Source organism: Aplidium turbinatum, chromosome 17 (assembly GCF_918807975.1).
Source record: "Aplidium turbinatum chromosome 17, kaAplTurb1.1, whole genome shotgun sequence".
Classification (NCBI taxonomy): domain Eukaryota; kingdom Metazoa; phylum Chordata; class Ascidiacea; order Aplousobranchia; family Polyclinidae; genus Aplidium; species Aplidium turbinatum.
The window spans coordinates 19,217,487-19,238,983 of record NC_137488.1 but is presented as its reverse complement, the minus strand read 5'-3'; the positions used below and the strand labels follow the sequence as shown (position 1 = coordinate 19,238,983).

The window sequence follows — 21,497 nt, the reverse complement described above, 5'->3', positions numbered from 1 at the left end:
GTAAGTAAAGCGCCGATTTGGTGTCACTGTGTGAACTCAAGATCAGGCAGCGCGGGTTCGACTCTCAGGTGTGCATTTGAGCAACTAGTGGATGGAATAATTCACAAACATTTTGACAATGAGAAACTTCACTCTATCAATCTCGGTAGCTGGGCCGTCAGCGGTTCAAAACTTCTGGAACTAATTAATCTTCCAAAGGTTTTCTCACTCCGAGAATAAAGATTTAAAATCTAACAGAGCAAGATTGTTTTTTTTTTACAAATTTTTTAACCAATAGCAACCTGTTGCGCGTTGGGCTCGCAGTCGAGAGCCTGCATGTTCGACTCCAGCCACCCGCACTTGCTGTTGTTTTTCTGGGCAAGAAACTTTACGATAATTGCCTCTACCCAGTGATCGATTTCGAGTAATAATGGGTAGTACCAAATTTAAGTCATAAATAGAGTAGACAACCGGAAACAGACATTGCCGTCGGCTGCAGCGTGGGTCAGGTGTACGTCGGAAGGCGTACACCGATGCATAGCGCTCAAGTCCGCTTTCCCGCAATGCAGGATAAAGATATGACAAACAAACAAACCTGCAGCTGAGGCCACGTATAAAAGAAGTCGTAACAGTGATTAGAGTAATAGAAAATAAAGCAACATTATAACGATGTGTGTGATTTATTCAGATTTACAGAGTGTGAGTAATCTTGTATTTACAATATGAAACGTTTGGTACAGATGACGTACTTGCTAATGCTGTTATCTATGGTCTCCAACAATGCAAGTAAGTGCAGAATATCATCAATTGACAATAATGTTAATGCGTAAGTCACTACCTTGTTGAAGACACTGCATAGTCAGCGTAATACACTTTTCCGTTGCAATACACATGCAAAGTAAAATTTGCTGACGCGAGTACCCCGCTAAGCAAATCACTTCATTGGTGTCCGGGGAGCGAAAAATTTTTTCCCACGTACTTTCTATCTCATTTACATATTTTGGTAAATTTTGTATTAAAACCGTGTAAATGCAACAGTTTCTCGTTGGCACGGTTGGTTCAGTGGTTTCATCCTCTGCCTAGTGATCGTGAGAACGAGGGTTCGACGCCGTCGAAGTCAAACTTTTTTTTTCTTTAAATTAATTTTTGCGGTGCACAAGAGCTTTTCAAAAAAAGTAGGGTCAGGGAAAGCTTATATTTTATTATCATTGCAGAATTTCATTGGCAAATAGTTATTTCGCAAGCTGAATCAACCAATCTCTCAAAACACTTTTGGAAAACCTTACTTTTAGAGTGACTAGAATCAATGAGACAAAAAGCTCGTGGGAAAAAAAAATTCGCGTCCGGGGAATGGTCGGTTTATTAAGGTGTTTGCACAGGAGACAGCTGGAAAATACTATACCATCATCCAATGAGGTGCTCTGAATATGAAATGTCATTAAATGTCTGCCAACACACAATCACCTATTCTCGAGCGGTGTCGAACCTTTCCAGAGTCGTTTCAATCTTTTAATTATTCAGTTCACTGAAGTTTGTGGGCTGCGTAGCCGAGTGGTGAGAACGTCTGCGCAACGTTAGAAAAGACGTGGGTTCGACACCGATCCAGAGCACGCGGCTGTGTCTCGGCAAAGACACTTAATGGCAAGCCAAAATAAGGGAAGCAGAGCAGCTGACTCGAAGACTATATGTCACTTCGCTGCTTCCTGTCGTCTGTTGTATCGCAGTGTACAACGTTATCGCAATGGGCGCAAATAAAAACTCGATTATTATTATTCACTGGATTATTTGATTTTGCAATTTTGTTTCTAAAGTTGAATATTCGCCTTCAGTTAAATGGATGTCGCATTCGAAACTGAAAGCAATCATGATCAGTTACGGACATTCCGATGGGTCTAAATTGGCCCATAAGGTACGTATGAGAAAAAAAACAGCACCTTTGTGAGAGAACAACTTTGATCCTTCAACCGGTTTGTAGCCTAGTGTTAAAAAATCGATTTAGTAAAAATCTACAATGGTTGGGTTTGTATCTTTATCTTCGGACTGACAAAGCCTTGATAGGTTATTCCTGGTAGTTTCGCATACTTGCAGAGGCTTTTTACACAGGGCCGGTTACCAAGATTGACAGAGTGGAGTTTCCGATTGTTGAAGTCTTGTTGCCGGGAATTTATTCCATCCATTAGGTTCCGCTGAATGGAGAGCAGTCTTTAGAATGCGTTGCTCAAGCGCACACCCCGAAAGTCGAACCAGGGCCGCTTGAACTTGAAGCGGCGCTGGTTCGACTCTTGGGGTGTGCGCTTGAGCAACGCTTTCTAAGGGCTGCTGACAATGTTGATACCGGTACACTGACGTTATGAAACGTGATGTTGTTGCTTAACGTTCAACTGCTTTTTGAGGTCACGTTTAGTCGTTCACTCACCACTTGAGCAATAGCACAAGCACCATCGATTGTAGCCTAAGTGGTCATTGGAATGGAAAAAATCCCTTAATGAAGCATATTAGCATGCTCAAGTCTACCACTCACACGAATAGATGGTCAACAGTTCACATATCAACAAGTTATTTAATTAAATTGATCATTGCTTTCAAGAAATGAATTGCGATAATCCCAACAAAACTACTCAAGGTTTCGAGACAAAGCCAGTGTAGCTGCAGCGACAATAGGACAAAGCTGGTAGTTACGTACGGTAACGTAATTAACACGTTCGTATGATCTCAAGCTGTGCAGATTTCAAAACTGAAATCTTGGTCACAAGTTTTTATATTAATAATGTGTGTTTTATATTGCGCTGTATCCATAAGCTGGGTACATGCTTATCCGGAATCCATTCCTTTTGCTGAGTGCCAAGTATAAAACAGATTCAGTACCACTTTTAAAATCTTTGGTATGACTCGACAGGCTTCGAACCCGTGTCTACCGTTTCAGAGGCGGCACACACTAACTACTACACCAATATCAAAAACCTTTGTACATCATAATGCTGGCACCTAAACTAAATGCCTGCTTTGGGTAACTTGCCAGAGTAGCCATCAGATAGCCTACATACTTATTTAAATACAACTAGATAAAACACGTTTAAATTTGTGCCTTCTCGTCTTAACTGGCAAGAGGTGAAACCTAAAGTAACGGATTTGCGTTTTTTCTCGTCAATTTTTTTGCTGCTAAAACTTTAATAAACAATTTTTTTACTGCCAGCTGGACCACAGTTTATCAAAGCTTGGATTTGAGGTTTGGTATGACGAGAAAAAAATGAGGGATGATATGTAGGGGAGACTCGGGTAAGTTGGCCCAGCAAAATGAAAATTTGAATTTGTGAGCTGATAACAAAACATATGTTAAAGCGAATGCTATTGAAGAGTAGAGAATTCATCACTCTAAAAGTGGACATATTCTTGCATCAAACAAACATTCTTAGGTATATAATTTTTCAAGTTTTCCGAAAAAAATAAAATGGACCATCTTGCCTTCATGTGCGGGTAATTTGGCCCACCATGGAAGGTAAGTTGGCCACGTGGGAAACATGTCCATCTACGGTATATTAAACAGTGGAAAAGTTCTCTTTCTCCCCAATTTGATTTTCTTTCTAATTATTTCTTGGTTTTATAGAGGCATACATACCGTACATAAATTATTCTATGTATGCATTCATGTATGGTTTATAATAAAATCTACTATTAGGCTATAATGCTGTATTTTACCTCAGTAAACTTTTTTTACATGAGTAGCCTACACCAAATAAGCTTTCGAAAATAACAAAGGTTGTATCAAACATCATGTAGTTGGAACGGCATGCCTTTATTCCTAACGATCTGGTCACCTTAACGATACTGATAGGTGGGACCTTGTTTGCAATAGGCTACAAACCCCATTTTTGCATGGGTACCAATATCGGAACATTTTTTAATGTATCTCCGAAACGAGGTACGTTTTAGACCGTCGCTTGAGAAGTGGTTGATACACATTTCCGCGATTGGTTTTCTTGATTAGGCTACTTAGCCTACTATTATTACCATATGGGTTAGGAATAATTTGTGGCATAAAAACGATGTTAGGAAGTGTATTATTGTTATTGATCGCTTAATGCTGATGTAAAGCCGCGATTTACTTACTTTGGATACTTGATGATAGGCTACTTCAATCTTGCAAAAATAAGTCATCGTATTAATTAGTCAATTATTATCATTCTATGTAATACCTCATGAAGGCAAGTTGGCCATGGTGGCCAACGTACCCACCCACGAAATGGGCCAACTTCCCTGCATGGCAACCACATTGCAAAAACTAAAATTTATGTCAAACTATCGAGCTTCTAACAACGGTTTCACAGTCAAAGTGAGCCTTAATAACCACTCTAGCGCTGCACTCACTAAATAATAACCTTTCTTATATAGTAAGAAAAAAATCACTCGACATCTAAAAAATTCTAAAATCCAAAAATTTCAAAAATCATAATTTTTCATACAAAAATCGTGCTCACATGTTTATACTGCTTGCTAGAGCCTCCCAACCTGGTGATAAGATAGTTTCAACAGCACTTTCTCAGTATGCGTACGATACGTAACAATAACTATTTTAGTTAAAAAATTATTTAGAGTGGGCCAACTTGCCTACTGGGCCAACTTACCTGAGTCTCCCCTACAAAGCAATGGGTGTCGCTGTTGAAGAATGTGATGTATTTCTGATGCTGGAGTCGCCTGGATATTTCAACAGCAGCAATTGCAAAAGGGAAGCAGAGTATGCTGCTGGACTCAACAAAAAAATTGTGCCGATTAGGGTAACAAGCGGATTCACTACGAAAGGATGGCTTGGTAAGTGGAACTCAATATTGAGTAGGCTACAGTAGTAGTAGAATACTATGGATAAAAATTAGGTTGCAAAAAATGTCTGTAGACTACCAGTAAGTTCCTTTTTGAGGTATAAAAGTTATCATCTATTGAAAAAAGTGTTTTGGGGCTGATGTTGCAGTTAGCCTTACAAGCAATTGTAGAAGTAGGCTAACTGTAATTTGGACCAAAACCGTTTGCAATTACAATTACACAAAATAGTCTCAGTTGCAATTAACATAAAAAAATGTGTAATTTAATACATTTAGTTGCGATTGTAGCCTAATTGATCCAACTCTAGTGTATACCATTGCCTACAAAGTAAATTTTAGTTGCAATCCCTTGAAATTGCTTGTAGGCAGTGCTTCCACTTTGCGGGATTTTATCCCGAAATAGGGATTTTTCAACGCTTCGAAGGATAAAAAAAGGATATGAAGATCGGAAGGATTTTTTAAGGATTTTTAACAATTTTACAAGGAAATTTTGTCTTAAAAAGGGAATTGTTGTCTTCAGTAATTTTAAAGGAAATTTTATTATTATTTCCTTTCAAAAGTTCTAAAACCGTCTGGAATAAGGATGATCAGATGGTTTCCATCGCCACTCACCATCTGGAACCCCTCTAACTCTCTTTCCCATTCTCGCCTTTCTGTGGCTTGATTTCTATTCTGGTCATGTTGGGAATTGGACATGAGTGCAGTACTGGCCTGCAGTGAGTGAATTAGTTCATTAGTTCTTAATTCTTTTAGTTGAAATTAAGTAATCCGTTGATTTACAGTTGAACTTGAGTAGCAATGACAAAGGTCACTGAGTTTCGACGTACTGTTGGGTATGATAAGCTTAAGCTAGTGGACAGTGGTACGGTATCCTTCCAGTTTAGAAAAGTTAGTTACCGTATACTATCCGGTATAGCCTATGCTAACCTAATATGACCATAATAATAATATAGCTAGCTAGGCTGTGTATACGACATGTATAATGTACATAGTCAGACCGAGTCAGTACGGTATCATGAATAGATCTAGTATCCTGAAGTTTTTTATCAGTCGCAGATGATTCTGAGGACGTTATTGACAAGGAGAAAAAAGAGATGGCCTAGCCTGTAGAGTTGAACAAGTTAGCACATTGGAAAACCAAACTAAATACAAAAATAAATTTTAGATGGATATAATTCGTTACTGGACATTTACCACCTGTAGGCTACATTTTCGGCGTTAAGGATAGGTTAGAAGTCCGGGTGTAAAAGATGAGAGTGGTAGGCTAATTGGTAAATGATGTCCAGGACTCCAGGTGGTACCGGTAAATATCCCAGAACTGACTAACTACGGTAACAAACAGTTTTTTGCTGGACAGTGAACAATGGAAGTAAACCATGTTATTGTAAAAAATGTACTTTTGTGTAGCCTACTTGTTCTAATAGATTGGGTATGTCAATTAAATCAGCTACTGCCTACAATGTAATGTATATATTGTTTTTTGTAGCGATTTGAATACTACCTCTTCTTCAATTCACTGATTTCTTGTTTTTTCAGGTTAAAACGTAACTTAGCTGAGATAAAAATAACTTTAAAGTTGTATTAGCACCTCTTTTAACTAAAATAACGTCAAAAATAACCGCGTATATGAATGAAATTTTGAAAGATTTCCGACTGAGAAAAAAGGGATTTTTCAGGACAAAAAAGGAAATTGAAAAGGATTTATCAATTGTCAGAAGTGGAAGCACTGCTTGTAGGCTAAAACGCTTTAAACTGACGCAAAAACTAACGAAACTTTGCTCAAATTTTGCAAGTCGTTACTGAATGTGTAATTGTGTACTAGTGGTATGCCGAAAGAGTTTATGTCTTATTAGGTCTCTTACGTCTCCTTTTAGCGGAGAAATATTATAATTCTACACTAAATTGATAAAATTAAATGCTACGCAGTTGTGGCTTTAGCATTTGTATTCAAATATCATTAACCACTTCCCATCGGCGGTTTCGCTTACGTCATGGTGCCATCCGAACGGCGTTTTTTTTTGTTTTTTTTTGCAAAATTTTTCGCCGGCGTTTCGGCTGTAATATGGGCTTGTTAACTCATTTTAAACTACTCCAAATGGCATATCTTCTTCTTCAAACCGTAAATCAGCTTCTTTTACATAGATTCAACGTATTCAGGCCTTCAATAAATGTAAAATGACTTGTTCAAAAACCCTTGTGATGAAACAAATCTTGACCTGCTTTTGAAACTCTTTAAAAGGCAAATGAACTCATGCGAAACGTATTCAGCTTCGGCAATTCATTGGGCATGGAGTAATCAGCAGTTTTTACATGAATTCAACGTGTCCAGGCCTTGAATCAACGTGAAAAGACTCATTGAATAGCCAGTTTGAACTGAATTTCTCAAACCTGCTTGTAAACAGACCAGCTTTTTCCTTACGAAGCAAAACTATAACGATGATTTATTGAAGCCAAACTATTTCTGATAACAGAAGCTTTAGGGAATTCACCGAAGCGATACAAGTTGTATACGACCGTAAACGTTGTTCCAAAGCTAAGCAACAAAAATTTGCGTGTATACACGCTTGCCGTGTGGCGCAGCATAAAGCGCGCGCGTCTATACACGCTTGCCGAGCGGAAGTGGTTAAGTAAGAATTCTTGCTACTTATCGTGTACTTATTTTATTACGTAATCTATTCTGCAATGTAATGTAAATCATTCTTGCAAATGCTTTATGTTAACTAGACGATGTTATGGCAAGAACGTTTGCAGTTATTTTTTTCTTTAGTCATTTGATAAGTGAACTGTATTTCTTTTCTCATCTTTCTATATTTCAACACAGCTATTGTGGATGCTGGATTGACCTATTACAACTTCAGTGACAGCAAGAACTTTAACAAACAGTTTAAGAAGCTTCTTGTGGAACTGATGTGAGCAGATGTTTCTTTGCTTACCACGCTAAAGCAAACAATTGCGAAACAGTTTGTGACACAAGTCACATGCTTTTAACCGGTGTAGAACCGGCGTACTTTTCAAAGTCAAACCAGGCTCTCACCACTGGGTTATACAGCCGACATAGTGTTGATAGCATGGATGATAACTTTCGCAACAGAGCGCTTTGTGTGTGGACAATGGGCATGCTGTAGCTTAGTAGTTTCCAAACTTTTTCAGGCATTCCTTTCTTCGCCGACTGTATCATCATTATTATCCGTTCAGTCGGTTCCGACTCTTGGTCACTCTATAAGTCTTCTCTCTTCCCAGCTCGCGATTCCTCACAACTTCCTTCAGCTCTTCCATGCCCATCCCGTAGTCATTCTTCACAGTATCGAGTCGCTTTGTTTTGAGACAACCCTATCCCCTTCCCTTTTAGGACGACCCTTCCCCATGCATAGACTGATTATGTAGAAACTTCTATAACAAGTTGCATTCCTCCATTATTACCCAAAGTGGTCAGAATCGTTGAAACAGTGAAGTGTTTTTAACATGGTTCGCATAGTCATGTCGCAAAAGTTGCCTCTTTTGCAACATTTCAACGACTGGCAACTTTTGTTGTCTGAACCAGGGATATCTAAAGAAGAGGATACGAAGGCTTTTATTACGTCTGACAGAAGGGCTTTTGTTTACCGTGAAATGATAATTGGCACCGATAGTAGTTTAATAAATCTTGTTATGATAACTTGCATTGCGTTATTATCATCAGGCCTGGATATTCACAGTATGCTCATGGTTGCTTGTTAATTCAACTACCCATATACTTGCTTTACATCTAGCCCACTGCAAAGGCTTTGATAAAAAAGTAGCTTACTGGTAACTTTTCAACTGTCTTTGTAAATAAGTATTCTTTAAATATGATCTACATAACAGTTACTAACTGTCTTCTGTAGCTCATTGTACCAGCTACACAACAAAACGTTTTACGATTTTAAAAAGAACCACATGTTTAAAGCACTACAAACTACCGCCCTGGTAGTGTCATAAGAATAAGGCAATCGCTCTGAGCCTTCATATCCCCTTCTCTAGATATCCCTGGTCTGAACTCTGAACTGCTACCTTCGTAGTCCTGTTCGTCGTCGTCCTGTTGTGCACCAATGAATAAGATACTGTAGCCTACTAGTGTTTTCGGAACTATGTGCTTTGCATGATGGTGTGCTGCGGAAGAAGTACCACAGGCAGCAAATCAATCGCTTATACAGTACATTGATTCAACGTCTGCAGACGTTTGATTTGCTGTCTTTAAGTGTGTATGTCACAAAACTTGCATGATTTGTGAAAAAGTTTAAAGAAAACAGCGAAGGACGCCTTCCAAAATGTATGCAAATTCACTAGATCTCCTCTTTAAAGTTGTAAATTGTGGAAATATTGTGTAATTGGTGGTAAGCTACTTTTTATGTCAATAAAATTTCGTTTTGAAATGTGCTTACATTGAATAGAGGTACGCTAACTGCTGTATTGAATTGCTGTATTGTTCAAACCATGCTCAATCATCGTTTTCTCAAAGTCATTGCCATTATACGTCACAGGCTCACAGCCACAGACATCTTATTATAACTAGACTGCGCTTCTCGTATTTCGATTGAAGAAATTGAAAAAAGGCGGCGGCCATTGTTAGTGTCTCAAACTCGCGTGAAAGCTGCGCTGTTAACGATAACATTTCTGAGCTGGTTGCGCTTCTGCAGAAAACTAACTTGTTAACTATAATTTAGAACTTTGGTGTAATAGAGGTTTTATTCATCTATGAAATGAATAAAAGCATGTGTTAAATTGCACAGAATTATACATACAGTCTATAATATAAAGCAAAAACACTGCGATGCGAGAGCACGTATACGATACACTGAATGCATCATTTCCAGCAGTTCAGCAGAACTCTTACCGTATTCAATTTGGCGTTACAGCTGAGCTGATGATTAGCCTATTGTAAAAACAGCAACAAACAGTGTATTACATCAAACCTAAGCAAATGATACGCTATATTATAGCGGCTATAACGTAGGCCTATAGCTCAACAAAATCAAAACAAATTAAATATTCACCAATACTGATGTGATGTCGAAAGGAAGTAGTTTATTGGTGTTTGAAAAGTACTGTTTTGTTAAGCGTTTTACGAACCAATTTGCCTTGTATTTGCTTGCAGGTTTCCTTACCAATGTGGTAAAACCTAATTTTTAAATAACATTTGGACACAGTTTTGACTAGCGTAAAAATGTGATTATCGGTAACGGTGCATTCAAACACAAGATCCGTGAGATTAGTAAATATCTTGGAATGGTTTATATTTCCAAGCACAGCTACCGCAATAGCTTCCACAATGCCTGGATGAAGAGGTAATCTCCCAGCTGTGGTAGTTAGTAACCGTTTAATGCATAATTCAGTTTCTTCACAAATATATACAACACTGAAAGAAGGTTTAAAAAGTCCACTTCTATCTTTAAATGATAAGAAGCTGGGTTGAACAGGTAAAGTGTGTGAACTCAGTTCAAAGCGGCACCTTGCACATAACGTTATCTTTGCGCACATTTTGGCAGCACAAATTAACAAATTCTAACAATATGTTTGCGATTGTAGAACAGCAAAGGTGAAATCATATAAAGATTTCGTCATACTAGGTGAATTGCGGAGATATTTATTAGTTGTTATTTCACAGCAACTTGAAACTGAAGCTATTTCTTTAAAAGTTATTGTTGATGAAATCACACGAATTTACGTCATAATGCAACGTTTTGCTACAACGGAGAAAATCGAAAGCCATCAATCTCTATTGAACAGAATCCTGGTAAAAGCTGCGGTTGTGTTGTTGCATAGAAAACTATTTGTTTTGTCAATTATTTGTTCACAACAACTGAGTTTTTTAAGAAACGCAAATATTATAGGAGAATTACATTTTGTAGAAAGTTAAGTTGTGTTCAGTCGTGTTCTCATTGCTTTAAGAATTGGCGCTCCAGTTGTTTCAGGAACGAGGAGGCGACTGATTCTTAACTAATTAATTCATCTACTTCTACTTGTTTTAAAGTATCAGGTTTGGTGGCCGTGCTTAACTACTGTATATTTATCGATTCATATACCGCAATATTAAATCCGTTCATGCACGTCTTAAACCATAATAGTTTTGCCACCTTTTCCTTTTGTTGGTTTTGTTCCTGTATTTCTTTTTCACAATATCATTTGTTTTGCATTCTGACAAGGAAAAATAAATTGAATTGAATTCAAAACAATGAAAATTCATTACGGGTCCCTACAAAAGCATTGGCAAACGCGCGGAATAGGTACACTAATAATGGCTGACGTCTGAACCTGCTTTCTTCAAAAATCGTAAACGAGAGAAGTGACGATGCGCGGTCTAGTTATAATAAGATGTCTATGCTCACAGCATAGCCGTAGGAGAGTAAAGCATTTTTTTTTGGGGGGGGAGGGGAGGGAGGCAAACAATATTTGCCCAATTAATGTTTTTGCAAATATACTTTTAAAAACGCAACATTACTCTCAATCTCTGAAGTGGAGTATAGTCTAATACTGTACAGGGGTCGGAAACCTTTTTTTACAGGAGAGCCATGAAAGTTGCATTTTTTGGAAATGTATTTCGAAAGAACCATATAGCCTATAATACTTGAAAAGTAACACTCAATAGAACTAATATGCAGTGGCAGGTGATGAGTTGTAAAAGTAAGGCAATGTGCTTAATGAAGACAAGAAAAACAGCGGGGGGTCTGGGGGACACTCCCGAATATTTTGAAAAAATGCATTTAATTGAGTGCAGTGGAAAGTCCAACCATGGTTCAACTTTCCCCAAAACTGTGTTGCAACTTTAAAGTAAATTCTCATCACAACAATAAAATCGAGGTGTACAAGCTTTAGGCAAAATATTACAGTGGTACTATCTCGTATATTAGCTACAATACCATATAAATATACATTCAACATTAGAACTTGGATAACACACCATTGGCCAATCTTCGCTGGCATCCAACCCGCTTAGCTTCGTCGCAAAGAAGTCACTCTGTCCCTCGGTCAGTGGCGTAGCCAAGGGGGGGGTTTTGGGGGTTACAACTCCCCCCTTTGGCACGCGTGTGACGTCACGATATTGAGAATGATGCTTTCAGTCTAAAAAAAAATTGCCTAATTTTAAACAAAATTGCATTAAAAGAGCGAGTTTTGCCAATACCAAACATTCAAACATCTCTGCCAGGAATTAGCAACAAGAAAACACAGAGACTTAGCTTTTTTTTCCGAAAAATACCGAAGAAAACATGATCTTATCCTTTTGCTATGCTACCGGACAGCACCATTTTACAGAAATATTTGTACCCACATTTTTGTTGAAAATGCTCTCAGAATGCACCAAATTCAAAGTAATTTTTCAAAATTTTCTGGGGGAGGCCCCCCAGAAAATTGGGTTGGGTAGTCAAAACCGTTGGGTAGTCAAAAACCCCCCTTTCAAAATTCCTGGCTACGCTACTGCCCTCGGTCGACGGATACTAGAACCTAACCACCTTCTCCACCACAAGATCTCTGTTCTCCCAAACGAGAACCCCCGTCGACTGAAATCAAGACACACAATCGTGCCAGCCGCTCAACTTCTTATCAACGAAGCTGATGAACAAGACATCTCTGCGGCTGCTTGGGCGGACCATAAATGGAATTCTGAATGGAAGTTAAGCACCACTAGACTCTACTCGTTCATCCCCGACGCCGACACACGCTCCATTGGCCTGAAACTACCAAGACAGGCATGGGTGTGCCTCAACCGTCTCAGTACGGGCGTTAAGATTTTCCGCTCAACCATACACCAATGGGGAATGGCCTCTTTCTCCTCCTGTGAATGTGGTGCCGAGGAACAGACCACAGATCACATCATCAATGACTGTAGGCTACCATCTTCAAGCCCCCTAACAGAAGGGAAAGTCTGCGTGTCATAGATGATGAAACCAAAGACTGGCTGCTCTCTAGTAGCCTTCCAGTGTAGTCCGGGAACATCGTGAATCTGAGGCGGTAAAAGCATAGACCCTCGGCCCCAGAGGCTCACACGACGACGAATATTAGAACTTATGAAACCGAAAGCAATTTTTTTAATTTTTCACTTTTACCTCAGCAAAATCAGTAGGCTACTGGTCAGTTACAATCAAACCACCGCAGTTTACTTCATGATTATAAGAATAAAATAGCGTTCTGAACTGACTTAACCAGTAGGGGGCACAAGGATTTCTTGACGAAATTATTTAGAAAAAATGAGGGTTTGTTCAACTTACCTTCCGGTTCAACTTGCTTCGTTCTCTTCTATATTTTATTATTTTAAATAAAAACAGGTAAATGTCCATTCGACCTTTCTTTCTAATATTTTCCTTGTTTTGGCCTTTTTTTTGTATTATTTTGGCTTTAAAACCTTTTTATAGTCTGGCAACTCTGTTTCAAATAGCAACATGAAAGTCATAGTGGCTGGGCTACCAAAGACTGGTACAAAAAGTGCAAATGCCGCTCTGAAACGACTTGGCTACAATGTGTATGACCTCATTGAAAGTTACACGTTTTTGAAAAAGGACTGGGAGAATATATGTTTGGAAGGTGGAAACACTGAAGATTTTTGTCGAATGTTTGAAAATGTTGATGCTGTCACCGATCTTCCATCGTGTAATTTCTGGGAAGAAATTCATGAAGCGTTTCCCGATGCAAAGGTTAACAATAGCCTAAAGTTATTATGCTTATAGTAGCAGATCACAAGCTGACTTGTCCAAAAAATGTAGATATATTTTAGCGCAAACCAGAGCTTGTGCAATGAAATCTAGCTTACCACTAAAAAATTCACAAACTCTCATTTAACAAACTCACTGCCGTTTGCAACCAAAGAATTCTTGGCGATGAAAACTAAGATTACAGTAGAATTCGCCTTTATTGACTGGACACACTCTTACGGTCTTACCATATCAGTAACCAGAGCTGGTGTAGGCTACAAGTCTTCGCCCTGGCAAAAATACCATGACGCTATAGACAGGAATCGACCAAACACAAAGGGTGAAACTACTTTACCTTTGCTTTACTGTTCACACACTTCAATCCATGTGTTTTGGTCGATTCCTGTCTATGACGTCATGGTATTTTTTACCAGCACAGGTGAAGACTTATATACCAGCTTCCAGTAGGCTACTTTTATTTATTTTATTTAAGACACAGTACTTTTATTGCAAATTTTGTCATTTAAATACATATAGCCTACGTATAATAAATAAAAGCAACATAACGAAATACCAGGGATTTAAGATGTAAGCCCCCGCGATGCAAAACCACCTGCTGAAAGAAGAGTAGGCTACGACTACGGTACCTAAAGTATGAGTGTTGCCAGATGTCTTTAAAGTTCCAATTCAAATCATTATCGGCACGAGAAAGCATTAAAGGATGTAGGCCTATATTTTTTCTCAAATACCGTCTTTTTTTCTCACAAACTAAACTGACGTTTCAGCTTCCTAACGTAATGCTTTCAGATAATACTCACAGTAAGAAGGAGCGAGGAAGAATGGATTCGTAGTAAGGAAAAGCAAGTGGTTGCAGGAAATTTGCTTTCACTTAAAATAATGCAACTAATTTCTCCAACTTATCGATCGCTAATTCGGTTTACTTCTATGATAGGTAAGATAGGAATTCTACTTAACTTATACTAAGTAAGTGTTCTCTAGATTAGAAGATAGTGACTGATGAGAGGTTAAAAAGCAACTTGCATCCATGGGTTTTCATAGCGCTAGTTTTTTTAGTTTTTTTTGACGGTTTCGTTCAGGGAGTTTAGGTATCCCTGATTTCGTTTTTAAACTTTTATCCTCGGACTGACAAAGCCTTGATAGGTTATTCCTGGTAGTTTCGCATACTTGTAGAGGCTCTTGACGCATGGCCGCGAGATCGACAGAGTGAAGTTTTCGATTGTTGAAGTGTTCTTGTCTATGAAGTGTTCCATTTACAAAATGAACGGAGACTAGTCCTGAAATGCGTTGCTCAAGCGCACATCTCGAGTGCCGGATCAGCGCTGCTTGATCTTGAGTCGGGTGGTAAACCGGGTGTATGACGACAACTAATTTGCAATGTATAGCCTACGATAATTGTTTTACTTTTTGAGTAGCACAGCAGCAATTTTGAAAACTGCATTCAGTTTTACCAAAAGTTGCATTAAATATCTAACCACAATACCTTAGTCACGCTTGACCCAGTGACGTAGCTGGAAAGGAAATTTTACGAAGGAGAAAAGCAAATGTTGAGGGGTCAAACGTCATTCAATATGAATTATAATGATACTAAAACTTTTTTTTGGAGGGGGCAAGATAAACATTTAAAATGTGCGATACCCCCGTGGCTACGTTCTTGGCATAGGCTAACCTTATATTATTTCCACACAATGTGAAATAATAAAACGCAACCGACAGGTTGAAAACCAGGCAAATGCAGACGTCTGCAGCACCGCTTGTGTTGACATCAACTCAGCAGTGGTCATGGGGAAACACTTGACTTGGTCACGTGCCTAACCCAAAATCGAGAGACAACATGTAAATTTTCTATATTGCCATTACGTGACCATTTTATCTTACAAACTTTGTTTTGTTGAAGACTCTGGTATTTCAAAACCCTTTTTTTTCTAGATTTGCTGCTGCATGAGTTTATTATAAATAAATAGCCGATAAAGTTGCATTACAGTAATACTTCATCAAGATTACAAATCCCACCTATTGTGAAATGATTATCGCATGTCGTTACAGTAACAACCACATTTGGAACCGACGTAGTGTTCCCCTGGTTTGGTGAGCCTCGTCTCAACAAACTATTAATGCTCATGGCTTACAGGAGACACAACACTTATGTCATGCAGGTAATGATTAGCAATAATCGAAATCAGAAATAACAAAAAAAGTTAAAAACGGATGTGGTTCTGTTTTAGTCTATTGCTAAAATGTTGAAAAATCCAAACCATTATTTGGTCTAAGGGAAATTTTATATTTTGTTTAAATTTGGCTTGGAGTGTTAATCATTTCTTGTACCAAGGCGAATTTTCAATCATAGAGGGGGAAAATTATTCAGAGGAAGTTTACTTCACCCATCTTACTTTTCAGAGCGCACCAAAAGAAAAACTTCTTGTTTACAACGTAAAGGAAGGATGGGAGCCATTGTGTAAATTCTTGGAAGTTGAAATTCCAGATGAACCATTTCCAAGAAAAGATATTCGTGACAGTTTTGTGGCTGAATGGATGGCAAAACAACCAACTTTAATCCGAGTAAAAAGAGAAATTTATTTTTTTAGTTTTGTTTCAGTTAGTGCGTTGGCGTTTGGGGTTTACAAACTGATGAAAATTACTGTCTGGCAGTAAGTTAGATGTCTTTTTTTCTTCTGTTCAAAACAGCCAACCAAAGTTTGGCTCTGTTTTTTGCTTTGGTAATTTTCGCATGTGATTTTTGCTGTCTGCATTGTAGACATGCCAATGAAACTTTTAAATCATCATCATTCGTTCAGTCGCTTTCGACTCGCGGTCACTATCTCGACTCGCGATCTGACCGCGAGTCGCTTTCGACTCGCGGTCAGATCTTCCTCCACAGCTCTCGAATCCTCACAACCTCCTTCGGCTCTTCCATGCCCGTGTCTTCCAAAGGCTATGTAGAGTATGGCCGCTCCACTCTGCTTTACATAAGACTACCCTTTTTTGTCTCAATTGATGCCGCATCAGCTTTACTTGCAGTTAAAGAGAAACACAACTTAAGAAACAACCTTAAGACCTTGAGGTCGGTAGTATAAAAATAGAGAAATTTTTAACAACATTAAGCACCATACCAGAACTTCAAGTCTTAAATCCTCAATCTTATACAAATGGAAAAAACAACGCAGATTTTGGCTAAAAAATAACTGCACGTTACATCTCAAAAGTAGGGCTTTTGGAATGTTCTGTTACGTAGCATCTGGACTGCTGACACGACACTTTGCTATGACGTCATAACACGATGCGGTAGAAATAGAAAAGGAAAAAATTGGAAATATTGAACACAACATAGCCGCACCAAAAGTAGCTAATCATCTGGGTATTTGTATGAAGTGATGAAATTGTAAATTTGCTTTCATCATGAGACGCGATAACCAAAACACGAGCTCAACAAAGCAGCCTACTGTGAAATCAGACGTTTCCACAAGCGGCAGAAGTTTCCATCCTGCAGTAGATGTTTCACCGCACAGATAGGCCTCATCAGCCATCTCCGCACTCATGTAGCCTACACTGACCAAAGCCCACACTAAAAAAAGTTTGATCTCAGTCTCATTGGCCATCTTCGGAAACGAAGGGCGAACATCAGTATGCACTTGAACAACACAAATCCAACAGTATTTTTTGAAAAATCAGGAGCTACGAAAAAATACAATCATTGATAAACTCAAAAGTAATAAAAACCCAGTTATAAGCTTTTAAAGCAGTGGTTCTCAACGGGGAGTCCGTGGACCCCCAAGTGGCCTGCGAAGCGATTTCAGCTGATCCGTAAAAGTTTCCGAGTGTGCAGCATGATTGATATACGACGAAGTTTAATAAAAATCTGTGCTGTAGCCTATATTATTAACAGTTATTCTTAAACTGTAGGTCGCAACGAACTGGTGCGTCGTTTGAAATTTCAAAGGACATCGCACAATTAAGCTTTGGTTTTTCCCAAAACACGGATTTTTTGACATTATGTTGTCTAAAAATGTTAGATAGGCCTACGGTTTGGGTTTTCATAGTAGGCTAGGCCTAACGACTATGAATTGTGATGGCTTAAAATGTCTGCTTGCTCTGTAACATTGTTTGTCAACATTGATTTATTTAGAGACGACAAAGCAAAGCATGAACTCATAACCATCGGAATTGTTTGCTTGGGTGGTAAGAAAATATTAACTTATCCATTTAAACTTTAGGAACATAGTCTTTGTTAGGGAAAGCGTTTATGTTCAAGGCAAAGTGCTCAAAATTCTAAATAAGACAAAGAGGTAAAAATTTGATTAAAATTTAAAGAAAGCTAAATGAAACTCAGTGTTAAAACTACAGGCAGTTGGTATTAGCAAAGTAGGTAGTAGGACGAAAATAAAGAAAGTAAACTAGTTATCTATATAAACGATAGCACTCTAGCTTCCCCAAATAATTTTCCATATAAGCTTAATCGTAGTAAATTATTGCATACTGATCAGTTGTTGCAGCCAGGAAGGAGGCGGTCGACCCCCCTAAAACACAAAAATGAAATTTTAATGCCCTTGCAAGTTCAGGTCAATGTACACTTCATTGTATTTTGTTGAAAGCGCCCCTCTCTCCCCTAAGGTTACTTGCTAAATCCGCCCCTGGTTGTAGCAATCTGTAGGCTACACCAGAAACTTGAGTTGAGCTAAACGCAGTGATATACAAGCAATCTACATACAGCTCTATTAGGCTATAGAGCCGCAACTAGATGTAAGATGACGTAGTCGAAATAGCTCAGCCAATTTTTGTCAAAAAAAACGTTTGTTCGTTCCGCAGTTTTTAACAGGAAAAAGCCAGTTATTCTCACAAGGACATTTTCTTTGTATAAGGCAACGTCGTTTCTCCTTGAACCACTGATCAAAGAAAAAGACATTGTAAACATTATAGATTCACATATTTTTAATCCATACTTCGCTTTTATTTTCGGTCTGGCAACTTGATCGCACCCGTTCATTTTATTGTTGAAAAGTTAGATAGGGAGACAGAAGGTAAACACTAGAACATGACCATAGAATCGACAAGGAAGAAACTATGCCTAAACCATGAGCGGTAAGGGAAAAAATGTGGGTTTTGAAAAGGTAAATTAAAATTTCTTTTTTATCGATTCTATGGTCATGTTCTAGTGTTGACCACGGCGGAAAGACAAGGATGCCAATGGTTGTGTCCACCTTCAGACATTTCATCAAGTGTTTTGCCAAACACAGCCGTATGCTCTTGAGCGATGTTAAACTAACGTCATTTCGAGAGTTTTGCTAGGACTCCCAGACAGGAAATCAACCTATTTTTACATTGATTGAACATCTGCCGACGTAAATTGAAAAAAAGCGGTTGATATGTAGTCTGGACTTTCACAACTTGACAACTGATCCAACAATTGACATTTCACCGTTGCTTACAATTCCAGAAGCTTCTCATCTATTACAATAAACACCAAACAACAACATGAAAGTCATAGTGGCTGGGTTACCAAAGACTGGTACAAAAAGCATTAATGCCGCTCTGCAACGACTTGGCTACAATGTGTATGATTTTATGGAAAGTTACACGTTTTTGAAAAAGGACTGGGAGAAGATATGTTTGGAAGGTGGAAACACTGAAGATTTTCGTCGAATGTATGAAGATGTTGATGCTGTCACTGACCTTCCATCGTGTAATTTCTGGGAAGAAATTCATGAGGCATTTCCCGATGCAAAGGTGACCAAAGGCTTATAATAATTATGATATGGAGCAGGCTGAATGGTTCCGGTAATGTTCTAGTTCAGACCAAACACAAATTTGCCCATCTGTTTTGCACTCGAATTCTGTTCTCAATTTCTTCGTTTGCAATGTGTTTTTTCGGAGCTTTCAAATTTTTTAAATCGTTTTAACCATTTGCTTTGGAAAGCCCAGAAGGATTCACATTTTCTTTATTATCATTGCGGTCATTATTTTTTCTTTTACTTACAAACCAACAGAGCTGACGTCATAACTTTCTATTGCAACATTTCCAGATAATTCTCACCGTGAGAAGTAGCGAGGAGGAATGGACTCGCAGCACAGAGAAACAATTTAATGCCGGAAACAAATTTTCTCTGAAAGTCATGGGACTGGTTTCTCCGACGTTACGTTCTTTATCGCGATTTACTAAAATGATCGGTGAGAAATGAATTTTGTTTAGTTTGCAGAAAAAGTCCTTAGAATAGAAATGAAAGAGATAAAGCCAAATCAATGAATTTTAAACATGCAAGCTTGCTTTTACTTTTTTGCCAGTGCAAATTTGCTTTTGATGTGATAAATTAATTGTTCTTGCAACAGTTTGGCGCAGTAAAAAGTGCACAAAATGCGTTTTAAGTTTCGCAAAGCTTGCAGTAAAAATGTATTTTTCACGCAAAAGCAATTGGAATATTTCTTTACATTTGTTAATTGTTCACACACAAACAGTTGAAAGTAAAAATACATTTTTGAGAAGAACATTTCTTCTGCCCAAAAAAAAAATAAGCTAGGCCATGGGCTACCGAGAGATGAGGTAGCCTACAGCAGAATAGCTTATATTGGTGCGAAAACATTATTTCAACGGTGTAAGATCACTTGCCTCCTGGTCATTTAGCTAGACCTGGGCTAGAATTCAGGTAGGCCTTTGGGGTTTCATTGTGATACAACCAATAATTTGTGCCACGGAGAGGTGAAGTTGACCTTAGTTGCATTTTCAATGCAACTGCAGAAATTTAAAAAGAGAAGTTTAGGCATTTATCTTATTGTCCCGCTATTTCGTCAAGGGCGTCATTTCTCTTTCAGTAAGTTAATTATACAAAAAGGTGCAGTTGGCAGGGCACACCTAGGCTACTGTACGGAGTCTACAACACTGTCAGCCATAATCGCATCACAAAAAAAAAACATTTAAAGCAACTGTTTTGTTACAATTCACCATGTTGTTTTCTATCGTATCGTTACAGTAAGAGCCACGTTTGGAACAGACACAGTCATAGTCGCACCATGGTTTGGTAAGCCACACCTCAACAAGCTTTTGATGCTGATGACCTACCGACGTCATAATACTTACGTCATGCAGGTAATTACAAAACGTCAATATATAATTTTTGCGTTGTTTAAGCGCATGAAAATATTCATTTACATCAGTGAAGTGACTTAGTTTAGAGAGAAAGAAGTTTAGAGAGGAAAATTTTTTAGCAATTGTTGAGAGGGGCAACATTCTAAATATTAAAATAAAGAGTTTGTTTCAAAATATTGATACTGAATGCAGCTAAACATTTTTTTGTTTGTCGTATCCAGGCTATCACTGGTGGTTGAAGATTAAGATTAGTGGACGGGAAGGAAGCCAATCTTCGTGTCCACCTTCAGGCATGCCTTTAAGTGTCCTGCCAAAGACACAGCTGCATGCTCATGAGCGGTGTCGAACCGGCGCCCTTTCGATTGCCGTTCCAGCGCTCTCACCACTCGGCTATGCAGCCGACAGCTAAACATTCATGAAACGTGATTCTGCATACGTCACAATGTCAATAAAATGTAGCCTAATATCATTAAAACCTATTTCAGAGAGGTAAAAGATTAAATTTTGCAGGATAATTGCTCCATCCACCTCTTTCCGTAGCTAGTCGTCGATTGGTAACGAGCGTACAAAATCAATTTTAATCATGAAAGACTCATGAACTAGTAAAAAATAAAACTGCGACCCATTTTACCTTATAAGTTAGGCTATATGTTACATTTCAGCGCGCACCAAAAGACAAACTCCTTGTTTACAACGCAAAAGAAGGATGGGGACCTTTGTGTAAATTCTTGGAAGTTGAAATTCCAGATGAACCCTTTCCAAGAAAGAATGTTGGTGGAAGTATTGTGGCTGAGTATATGGCAAAACAGCCGGCCTTCATCCGAGCAAAAAGAGAAATGAAACTTTTTGGTTTTGTCTTAGTTGGTGCGTTGGCGTTTGGGACTTATAAACTGATAAAAACGATGTTCTAGAAGTGAATCAATTTTCGTTTCTGTTCAATGCAATTAATAAAAACGATTATTGTTTGTT

The 21,497-nt window shown here is 38.4% G+C and overlaps 2 protein-coding genes across 6 annotated transcripts; both read left to right on the top strand.

The window, feature by feature from the left end:
- Nucleotides 1-665: 665 nt before the first annotated feature.
- Nucleotides 666-11,092, top strand: LOC145786439 (uncharacterized). 5 transcript variants are annotated; one of them, XR_014291293.1, is made up of 6 exons: nt 666-765; nt 1,809-1,888; nt 3,173-4,785; nt 7,615-7,702; nt 7,944-10,096; nt 10,417-11,092. XR_014291293.1 is itself a non-coding variant. In XM_082598092.1 (5 exons), the coding sequence occupies exons 3-5, from the start codon at nt 4,623-4,625 to the stop codon at nt 8,014-8,016; spliced, it is 324 nt and encodes a 107-aa protein (XP_082454218.1). In that variant the 5' UTR covers nt 666-765; nt 1,809-1,888; nt 3,173-4,622; the 3' UTR covers nt 8,017-11,092. The 5 variants fall into 5 exon arrangements, 3 of the variants coding, with proteins under 3 accessions (XP_082454218.1, XP_082454219.1, XP_082454221.1); XR_014291294.1 differs by adding an exon at nt 5,354-5,509 and having other exon boundaries at nt 7,615-11,092; XM_082598092.1 differs by having other exon boundaries at nt 7,944-11,092.
- Nucleotides 11,093-13,100: 2,008 nt separating this feature from the next.
- Nucleotides 13,101-21,497, top strand: LOC145786497 (uncharacterized). Its single transcript, XM_082598163.1, has 7 exons — nt 13,101-13,438; nt 14,243-14,387; nt 15,500-15,609; nt 15,851-16,012; nt 19,471-19,615; nt 20,413-20,528; nt 21,191-21,497. Exons 1-7 carry the CDS (start codon nt 13,187-13,189, stop codon nt 21,437-21,439), a joined length of 1,179 nt encoding a protein of 392 aa, XP_082454289.1. The 5' UTR covers nt 13,101-13,186; the 3' UTR covers nt 21,440-21,497.